The sequence below is a fragment of the Balearica regulorum genome, chromosome 3 (assembly GCF_011004875.1).
Source record: "Balearica regulorum gibbericeps isolate bBalReg1 chromosome 3, bBalReg1.pri, whole genome shotgun sequence".
In the NCBI taxonomy this organism is placed as follows: Eukaryota; Metazoa; Chordata; class Aves; order Gruiformes; family Gruidae; genus Balearica; species Balearica regulorum.
Genome location: NC_046186.1, coordinates 107,015,533 through 107,026,727, shown reverse-complemented (window position 1 = coordinate 107,026,727; position 11,195 = coordinate 107,015,533). Strand labels below are relative to the sequence as shown.

At 40.6% G+C, this 11,195-nt stretch overlaps 1 protein-coding gene across 1 annotated transcript; it reads left to right on the top strand.

Annotated features, from left to right (window-relative positions):
- The first annotated feature begins 180 nt into the window (after window positions 1–180).
- On the top strand, window positions 181–10,989 carry SDE2 (spliceosome associated SDE2). Its single transcript, XM_075749379.1, has 7 exons — window positions 181–344; window positions 990–1,107; window positions 3,280–3,391; window positions 3,920–4,089; window positions 4,817–4,928; window positions 5,591–5,999; window positions 8,965–10,989. The coding sequence occupies exons 1-7, from the start codon at window positions 237–239 to the stop codon at window positions 9,178–9,180; spliced, it is 1,245 nt and encodes a 414-aa protein (XP_075605494.1). The 5' UTR covers window positions 181–236; the 3' UTR covers window positions 9,181–10,989.
- Window positions 10,990–11,195: the final 206 nt, after the last annotated feature.

Genomic DNA, 11,195 nt, shown 5'->3' with positions numbered 1-11,195 from the left:
AAGGGCCGGCAGCCGCCGGGGCGGGAGCGGGGCTGAGGGAAAGAAGGGGGGGGAAGCCGCGGGGGCCCCCCCGCGGCTTCCCCCCCCTTCTTTCCCTCAGCCCCGCTCCCGCCCCGGCGGCTGCCGGCCGTTATCAGCTCGCGCCAGCCCTCTCCTCCCTACCCCGCGATCACCTGACCGCGCGCCGCTGTCGTCAGAGACGCACGCGCGCCAGCCGCTGACGGCGGCGGCGAGTAATGGCGTTGCTGGTGAGGGATCCGTTGGGTTCGCGGACGCGGCTGTTGCCGCTGCCCCCCGGTGGCGGTTCGGTACGCGGTTTTCTCCGCGATCGGGCTCGGACGCTGGTGAGTGAAAGGGGAGTGGAGGGGGGAAAATCGGTGGCGGTTGTGGGGAGGCGGCGTCACCTCAGGCCTGGGGAGGGGGGGTGGGTGAGGTCCCTGAGGTCCCTGAGGTCCCTGAGGTCCCGGTGCCGGGCCCTGAGGTCCCTGAGGTCCCGGTGCCGGCTAGCAGGCCGCAGGGCTGCCCTCGCCCCTTCCTTGCTTGCCGTGAGGTCTTCTGCCTCGTTGCGGTGGTGGGTTGTCACGCTATGAGAGAGCCCTCTAATCTCTCAGTTATATTTTATATGTGCGTATATGAAAGCTATGGATCTTAAATTATTTACAGTTCAGAAAAACGTGGGTGGTTGGGTTTTTTTGGTTTTTTGTTTTCTGTTTTTTTTTGATACAGAGTGTTTGAACGCTTAGTGTAAATTTTCCCATAACATGGTGTTTCCCCATGCATGTTTACAGGCTGATTTAGAGTGGGTTTAATCCTTCGGGAAACAGGAATTAAAACAAGCACCATAGAGAATGTTTACGCTTTTAAGATCATCTGATTTTTGCTTCCCTTCCGTTCCTATAGAAAGGAAGGAAACATTACTCCGTAACGATTTACTTTGTCAGAGTGTTTCATTTTCATTTGATCATACGATTCAATTTTGCTGTTTTTAGAATATTCCTGAAGAAAGTTTGTATGTGAAATGTAACGGACGACTGGTTAACGATGAAGATGTACTGCAGAATGGAGCTGTTTATAGCCTGGAACCAAGACTTTGTGGTGGAAAAGGAGGTTTGTTGCTTAACTGCTTAGATTAGATTCTTAGGTTGAAAAACATATGGTTATACCATAATCTATACTCATAGCAGCAGTCCTGATCTATTAGGAGATCTCTTGTAATGTGGATTACTGTGATATAATGTCTGCGAGCTGAAACTAAAGTCTATGTGCAAAGCTGAGAAGTGACCAAGGAAGCTGCGGTTCAGCTAACAGCTTTGCTGGCATAGCTCTTCACATCCCTGGTCAGCTTAGCTATACTAGTAGAACTCTGTAATATGCATCAAAGTGACTTCAGAGTTGAAATTGTGTTTAAAAGCATCTGGCTTCTTAGGCTCCTAAGTTTCATTCATGGTCACTTCGGACAAATAGTCCAGGTACAAATAGTCTCTGATTTATGTTCTATGACCTAATTGATTTTGTCTTCTCTTATTTGAAAAAATTATATGAATGCCAAGACCTCAGTAGCCTAAGAACTAAAGAATTCAGTCTAAACTAGACTCCTTATGTTGATAAAATATTTTAACTGTGTTACGGAAGACCTGTATTAATCATATAAAATAATACAGCCACTGACAATGTTGGCGTTCCTTAAAATGGAACGTAACGGGTGAAGAAAGTTTAGCAGAGTATTTGAGTGTAATTGGAGTCAATATGTCTGCTTTTTGAATCCAGTTCTCAGAATTTCCCAGCTGTTGAGCTAAAATACTGAATAATTGTGCAACCTTGCATCAGACTGCAGCTCAGCTTACTTTGCCTTCTTCAGTTTTAGATAGAACTGGAAATAAGTATTGTTCCTATATGAGCTTATGAGGTATTATGGTTTCTTTAAGTGCCCTAAAAGTGGTGCATGTGGTATAAGTTCATAGTATAGGACGCTTCTTCCTCACCTATTGTCCGTCAGCTTCAGTTATCCTGGGATGACACAGGATAGGTGTTCCGTGATTCACTCTGTGTTACTGATGTCCCACTGGGGTCAGTTTAAAATTGTTCTTTAACGATTTTGCCTGCTTTCTAAGGTGTTTCTCTTGTTTTGACTTTATAACTTAAAAGCCTGATAAAAACAGGCAAACAAAAACAGGTCAGAACTATTGAGACTTACTGTATGATATCAAGGGAATACAGATCATGCAGGCTTAGAAGAGAATGGAGTGTTTTATTATCAGACTTAATTCAGCACCTGCAACCTTAGTGAATGCATTGCTGTTGACTTTCGGGAGTGTGCCTGGCTAGGAGTAGCAGCTAGGTCCGCATTTTTCAGAATATAAAATTCAATAGCATGTTTCACAAGCTACAAAAGTTCTCCTTGCCAATGGCAGCAATTGATTTTATTAGTTGAACGCAATATTTTTTTCTGCCTCATGATGCAGTAGGTTGTCTGGACTGGTTACTGTTTGCATTGCTCCTTAAAGGTACTTTTGGGGCACTGAAAAGCATAGATTTGTTCAGCTTCTAGTTAAAAAAACAGTGCTTGGCACTTTCAAATTGCTTGAAGGATTACATTAATATTAATCCACATTGTGTTTCTTTGAGGTAAACAAGTGTCTGTCTCCAGCTGGAGACATCATAAGGTAGGACTGAGTGAGAGAAATTAGTGGTCTTGCCTATGAGTAATCCGTGGCTGAGGAGCGTATAGAAATCTATTTTGGGGGGCTGTCCGGCATAACATTGTACATCATGATCATCTTGATGAAGCAGCTAAGGCTATCTCCTAAAAAAGTTACTTTATTTTTTGTTAGATTTTTAAAAGGGGATTTCAATTTGGTGGGGGCTAAAGGGGCTTAAGGGAGAGGTATATACTGACTGAATTAGAAAGGACCCAAAATGTTATCTCGAGACGAAAAATGTTTCAAACCTTTTTGCTGGGGGATCCAGAAATAGACTTTCATGTTAGAAGTGCTGCGCAGGTTCTAGTAAATCTGCAGTCCATCTGGTGTGACATCAAGAGTACAAAACTGAGATGAGTGGTAAACTCTGGATACCTTTTTTTCACTTAGTGTTTCAGCATTTCACCCAGTGACAGTTCTCCAACATGTTGCAAGTTTCAATTTACCTTTTATTTCCGTTGTATTGAGGGAGAGGAAGGTGTTGAAATCACTTGATTCGTTTTCCATAATTAATTCTTTTGTTGTGTACTAGCTCATCTCCATTTGTTTCTGCTGATTCTTGATTACTTTTTTTCCTCAGGATTTGGATCTATGCTTCGAGCACTTGGTGCTCAGATTGAAAAGACAACAAATAGAGAGGCTTGCCGAGATCTCAGTGGAAGGAGACTTCGAGACGTCAATCATGAAAAAGCGTAAGGCATTTTCTTAGAAGCTAGAATGATAAACTGACCATGTAGTTCACTGTTAACAAAAGAGGTCAAATTACAGGCTGTTGTAGCAATGAAATTTTATTTTGAATACTAAAAAGAGCAAAAATGAAATCTTAAGCACAGATAGATGCAGTCAACAGGATTCTTCTGGCTACAATTATATTACTGCAAAATAGAGGTGATTATACTTGCTTCTCAGAGACTGTTCTGCAGCTCTTGGTTTTCTCATCTGGAGTTCTCACAGTTCTTTTCTCCAAAGCTGCAAGACCATGACATTGGGGATATGTGACCTTACTGCTGTTTCTGGCTTCCAAAATAAACTTTACTCTCTTCTCTGTAGCAGAATCTCTATATACTCCTTCAGTAATCCCCCTGGGTGTTGTTAGTTGTCTTTTCCCATTGTCTCCCATTCTAGCAGGTGGCGGAAGCATTCAGTAATTGCAAAGCAACAAACTGATATTACATTAAATGTTGGAAACGCTCTCATTTTCGTGGTTCTGTCACCTGCAGGATGGCTGAATGGGTGAAACAGCAAGCAGAACGGGAAGCAGAAAAAGAGCAAAGGCGCTTGGAAAGGCTGCAACGGAAACTTGCGGAGCCAAAGCACTTTTTCACAAATCCGGACTACCAGCAGCAGTGTCATGAAATGGCTGAGCGACTAGAAGATTCAGTCCTTAAAGGTATTGCAGTTTAACCTCACTTTCTCTCCTCAAAAAATAAAGCCAAGTAAAAGTCCCTATAGCCTCACTCCAGTATGAAAATAAAAAACAAAAAATTGCTGACAGTAACTCTTTCAATTGAATTAAATTTTAAATTCCAGTAAAATTTGGTGGACTTAATTTTTCCTCTTCAGCTGCTGCTTCTCTTAAATTGCACTGAACAGCGTATCACAGAGACAAGTGATGCTTCATCTTGCTGTGTCACGCTGTCATCTCATAATAAAAGCAAAATTCTGTGAAGGTAGTGTTGCTAGTTCAGCTGTAAGAATTGCATAATCATTTTCAGTGAAATGATAAAATATAAACAGGTCTTATGTGAAAACAAGAAATTTAATCCAACTACAAAACGTCTTGTTTCACTTACTGTTCTTTGTAGTTAATTTATTTACCCACAGATTGTTCCCTTGCTGGCAGCTTGATAGTGAAACTTGGGCTGAATGGGATGTAGAACCTAAAAGTTCAGTTCAGGAATCCAATTTTAATTGATTCTGTGCCTTAGTAAAGCCATGTACGAAAGCTTTTGCTGATGCTGAGTTTATTTTGAAGCTTTGAGTCTACATAAATGTGCACTGATACTGATTATTTTCAGTTAGTGTTTTAAATTGCATCTGAAATTAAAAGATAAGTAGAATTTACAGCCTATGTGAATTGTGTACTGATGAAGTCAACTTCTAATTTTGTTTCCAAGGATTGCAGGCTACTTCAAGCAAAATAGTGTCACCAGAAAGTAGCGATGGTCGGAAGCGTCCAGGTGAATCTGGAAACAATGGAACAAAATCTCGAAAAAGAAAATGTTTTTGGTAAGCATTATGCCTTGTTTTTATACTTGAGTATTAAGCCTTGAACAGGATGAAAGGTTAGGTACATACAAGCGAGCAACATCTTAGCTGAGATGTAAACTTAAATAGGAATAAGTAAATCAAGCTGATTAAATTGGAGAACTGAAAGTAAATGTTGCTGCGTTCATATAATTCTGTCCCAGCTGGAGCAGACAAACTTTATTTGCAAAAATAGGTGCGCCCCCCCGCAGCTGCCTTCTAATATGGTTATGTTCTATTACCTCCAGTTGCCCTTTTTTCATTAATGAATTAAATTTACAATTAACTGAAAAGGAAAAAAAAAACAAAAAAAATTTTGGTTGTTTGGGTTTTTTCCCTGGCATTTTTCACCTACTGTAACATGAGAGAGAAGCCTTAATGATTCCAGTGGTGTTTGGAGTAGCATTAGGTAGCACGCATTTCTCTTTTGGGAATGCTGTAAAAAGATACCTGGTTTTGGGAGATGCTGGGTCCTGTTCAATATTAGCAGCTCTTCCATTTACGAAATTATCCTAAATAACTGCTGGAGTAGTTCACTGCAGCTCTCTGAAGTGAGTTTTGGAAAGAGAAAAATGGCAATAAAAATAATTAAAAAGAAAGTGAAAATAGATGAATATTCATTAATAACATACTGATTGTGCCAGGCTGGGATTGGAAGGATTGGATGATTGTGACAGTTCGGATTACGAGGATGACAGTGAAGATGACTCAATTCATGCATCTGATGGAAGTTGTCCATCAGGCAGCAGATATAATGGAAATGCTGGAAATTCAAATGAATGTTCAAGCAGCTCTGTGAGTTCGGTAGAGGATAGTCCAGCTACCAGTGCAACTGAGAAACCACTGGAGCAGCCAGAAGGTGCTGGAAGAGATCTGCAAGGAGAGACACAGGCAGGTGGGCAAACTGAAATTCCAGCTGATGAAAACAGTAATGTGACAAAGCCCTTGAAGGAAGAGGCCCAAGAAAAGAACGAGGTAACCCAAGCTCTGAAAGAAGAGGAACAAGAAAACATTTCTTCTAAGGCACAGGAAACGAACCAGTTACAGAGCACAGTAAGTATAAAACAGCACAAAATGTGGTAAGTCTTTCTTCAGCTGCTTTTACTCAATCACTTTTCCTTTTGTGGATCACAGAAGAGGGGAGGGGATTTGTATCCTATGACTTAAATGCATTAGATGCAAGTCCTTGAATTAGAATTATAGTCTCCCTAACAAGCTAATAGATTCTCCAGAGTTTGATTCAGAGCACAAAAAATCCCAAGGTTAAAAGGAAAAGCAGCTTAACTGAAGATGCATCATATGACTTATGAAAATGGAGTGTAGCAAGTCAATGGAAACTGCAGCCAAAGAAGGCCCTTGGTTGACAGCGTCTCCATGGAGAAAGTTGAATTGTAGTATAGTAGCATTGTCTTGAGAGATACTAAGTAGAATGAGTCAAGGAAGAACTTTATAAAATTAAAATTTTAGTAGTGTAGAGTTTCTACTAAGATGCAGTTGCCCTTGACTGTCTAGTATTGTCTTTCCTGAGATCCATGTTTTCCCCTTGGGGTTTTTTGGTTGTTTTTTTTCTCCTTCTACATAAATAGATACACTCTTCTTCCAGAATTCTTTATTAAGGGAAAGAAAGGAAAATAACACCCTTTTGTAGAATGAAAGACTCTTACCAATACTTCTTGCGACATTACCAAGCACTGTCCAATTTGACTAAATCGTTTATAATGTAATTTGACCTTAATGTTTATCATTGACATCAATGTTTAAAATAGAAGTCATTCTAAGTAGATGTCCCCTAAGCCAATCAGCTGATCAGTCTCTCTTAGTTTCTATTACAAAAAGACTTGAGTCTAGTTCCTAGAGAACCCTAGCAGTGTGGTCCAAACTTCAGTTCTTCATTCACCATTGGAAGTCTGAAATCAGCAGCTCCTTCACTAGAGAGACAGGATTGGTATAAATGATGGACTTCATCTGAACTGCAAAGGATGGTGGAAGAGTGGTTTTAAACTTGATCATCTGGTGTATCTGTGGTGGAAGCAGGTCTGTACTGTTGCCATACCATTATCTCTGCTGGCAATCTGACCATGAGGTTCCTGCTCTGGTGATTGACAGGAGGATGGCTGGGATTCTTTTGCTGAAGAGGCTTTGGATCAATCTTTCAGCGAAGAGAGAATATAGCTTTTCCCACTGAATTTATGAAAGCCCAACTAATACTTGGCGGTAAAAAGTGCTAATACTTGTGCTTCATTGCCCTTGCATAATGTTACTATTAAAAATTTTGGGGAATAATGAATCTAGGTTTATTCTAGCAGTAAAACAAAATGTGGCTTTTTTTTGGAGGGGCTGGGGAGTTGCTTGAATTTTCTGCCTTATTTCAGCTTGAGCAGAAAGTCTACCATCAGTTGCCACTGCCAATGACTGAATTCTGATAAGCAAAAGTTTAATACAGTTAAATAGAAAAAAAGACCAAGGATGTAATCCAATAAATTAGAACTTTGTCATCTACTGTACTTTTAGAGCTGGCAAATTTTAAACAGGATGTTTACCATTCTTCACTGTTTACCTTTTGCTCAGTATTTGCGAGACTGTCTATTCCTAGAACAGGAAACTCCACCAATGCTGTGGCAGATTGTTATTGCAGGTGGAAATATTTTTTATAATAGTCCTTGATGGATTTTTAATTTATTTTTTTTTTTAAAGTAAGATGAGAATAATGAGGCAACCAGTCTTTTTTTTGTATGTTTAGCAGGACAAAGGTTCTAATTCTACTAGCGTTAATTGTATTTGCTGAGTTCATAACGGAGCAATCTCATTCCCACTGCTGGTATTACTTCTCTGAAGTCCCATTTGATAACTCCAGCATGATATGCAGCATAAGACTGTAATATGAGCTTTAAGTGTGGAACAAAATGGGCTTAGATCTCTGTGTCCTTTTAATGTTGGTGTTTAGTGTGTTACTAAATGCCAGCATTTGAATTATCCAGTCTTTGTCCGTGTTCTTTTGTGGAGAAGACCCTGGGCTTGGCCTAGACAATCTACAGAGGTCCCTTTCACCCTCAATTATTCTGCAAATGTAGTGATTTCCTTTTAAGATGAAATTTTAACCATTTTCTTGTGGCAGGATGAGATGTGAACTTCAGAACTTGCTCTCCTGTTAATCTTACTAAAAAGAGGAGTGCTTTTGTATTTATTTCTATAATTACAGTGTAACTGCATTAGAAATGACTATTCATCCTCCTTCCTGCTACTGCTGGGTGCATATTGGTTATATTCCACATCTGGCTAAAATGGGGCTGTTAGCTTTGCCGTGCCTCTGGAAGCCAAGGTTGAGCTACTGAACTCCTAGGTGAGCTGGCAGGCTGTTGTTTTTAATTTGTTTTTCTTGGGAGTGCTTCACTTCCCTGGGGATGAAACCAGTGTTGACTATTTTGTCTCCAGAGGAATAGGATTAAATACTGCCACTTTTTTTTTTTTTTTAATTTCACTTTTTCAGCATTATTGCAAGTAGAATGTATTAATTCTAGTGGAATAATTTTTAAAGTTCAGCAGTGTTTATATCATTTAAAATGACCAGTGCATCTGTCTTGGAGGCTGTGTACGTTGCAAGCCTAAGCACATCTGCAGCTTGTCTGGACTTGTTAGAGCGAGCCTTTAGCTAGCAGAGGCACTGCGAGGAGTAGAATTGTAGCAGCACGGTTGGACACCAGGTACACAGCTCACCTGGGCATTCACCCTGCTCTGGGGTGTGTTATCTTTGCCTGTTTTACAATTAGGCTGCTAGCTAGCTTCGGTTTGCTTGTACATGATGCAGTAATACTTTGTCTGGGTAGCATAAGTACCACTAATAATGAGAATATCCAACATAGACGTTGCTCAACTTTATTAAGTAATTAGAAGTCTGAGATAATCTTAATTGAAGGTCTTCTGTAAAATGAAGCATTCTGTCTATACTTGTTCCTCCCCCCAATCAGGAAGAAAATAATAATAATAATAATAGTCTGATGGGATGTTTCTCTCTTTGCAGGAGGTGGAACCAATAGACCTACTGGCATTCAACTCTGCTGCTGAAATGGAAGCCCTGGGTTTAGATAAACTGAAGATGGAATTGATGGCTTTAGGACTGAAATGTGGAGGCACTCTAAAGGAAAGAGCAGCAAGACTTTTTTCAGTGAGAGGTCTGTCTAGAGACCAGATTGATCCTGCCTTATTTGCAAAGCCATCTAAAGGAAAAAAAAAGTGATTTTTTTAAAAACCTAATTTTGTATCTGTGTGCTGTTAAATTTTTCTGGTTCTGTTGTCATTCTGTACTGCCACATAGAATTACTTGGCATCCCTGGGTAGTCTTTTGTTTCTATTCTTAAGGAAGTTCGATTAATGTAACACAGAGTAAGTTGGTAGATAGCGAGTTAGTTATGTGTTCAATATTAAAGGAGTGAAACTACTATCTTTCGATAACCTTTACAAATAGTTATAACAAGTCTTAATGCAACAGGTGGAACAAACTCTTATATGGAAAGAAATAACCTGAATGTTTTCTGGAAAATGGTTGTATGATACTGTCATCACCTATTTTAAGAAAAATAGCAATCCTTTCTTAGCTTTATATTGAATCTCCTTTAACGTGTATTCCAGTTAGCACAGTTACAACTGCCAAATGAGAAACATTGAAATTACGATCCAGGCTTAAAAGCTGAAGTTTCTTTATACAAAAAGAACATTTTTATATGGATGAGGTCAGTATAAATGAATATGCTATTCTGTGATTTTTCCTTTGGATGTCAGGTATCAGTATGATACAAATTATTAATGTGTGCAAGCATTTCTTTTAGAAGAAGTTAAATAAGAGTATTTACTTACTTTGCTCTGGAGAAGTATTTGAGGGAAAAGAGAATCATATCCTTAAGAAATTAAGAAGAATAAAGTACACTCGCTGGCTGCTGAAAGTAAGATACAGAGTGATCATCTGAAGCTGAATGGGAAATTTAGGATGGGTTTTAATGGAATTGTCTCCCTAGGACTTAAATATCTGCAGTTGGTGGTGCTTTATCCTGGAGCAGCATCTGGGAGCTATCCTGTGAGGTGGTAAGGCAGCGCACTCGCGTGGCTGCAGGTGCAGTGGCCACTCTCCTGGTTTGAGCAGCTTTTAAAAAGCTTTTAATTCAGTGCCTCGAACTTCAGATTTTACCACCGATGCTGGAGAATATTATGTTTATGATCTATTTACCAGATTTTCTTGTAGAGATGCTTGAAAAATTAAAAATGACATCTCTCCTGTTCTGACATGGTACCAGCAGTTTGTCTGTTTTAAAGTTTGGCTCACAAAACCAAGTTTTGAATTGCAATACTGATAGGAACGGGGCTTCAAATGCTAGGAAATCAGTTCACTCCTGTAGTATTTAATGTTTCTGACATAAGCCGTTTGTATCTGATATTTCAGTCAGTTTTACAGTCTTACAGCCTCTCTCCTTAGAAGCTGTTTTGCTGATGCTTTATGGAAGTTTTGGACTGAGAGAGGGCATTAAGGATTTATTCTTGACAAACTCCACAGCCAAGCTGTTAAATCAGCCGTGTTGGTGCAGCTGCTCCAAAATGCTGCTTAACCTGATAGTTTCTTTTCTCCCAGGTACGCTTTGTTATCACACAACGTTGGCTTGCTCACTGCCCCGCAGAGTTGGTGTGCGTCTGTGTCCATCCGTCCGGGTGTCCGGGTGTCCGGCCGCCCAGCGCGGTGCCGGCAGGTGTCGCTGCGGGCCTGGGCTGCGGGGTTCCCGGGTCTCGTCCCCCCCCGCCCCGCCGCTACCTTCGGCAGCGGGCCGGCAGGCGGTTCTGATGTTCTGCACAGATCCTGGCTCGTAGGAAAAGCGCCTTGAGCCTGCTGAGGACGCAGGTGGGAAGTGGGAGGTGTGGAATTGATTTCTAACGCAGCAGCTGATGTCTGGGCAAGTCAACAACACCACACGTACTATAGTTTTTGTACCTGCAAGATGGATTTGAGGCTATTTACAAGCATATTTGATGTGGTTAAATAAAAATCCTTGGTATTCTTTCACCTGAGTGTGCCCAACTTCTACATTCACGTCCACGAGATCAGCTTTGTTAGCATCCCAAGGAGTTCTGAAAAAGATGGGCGGGTATTTGCAGTGGTAATTTTACTGCCATGCACAACCCCAGCACTGGTGGATCTGTTTGACAGTGTTCTGAAAACATAAATCATGGCATTTGAGGGCTGAATCATTAAAGCACATTTAAACTGTT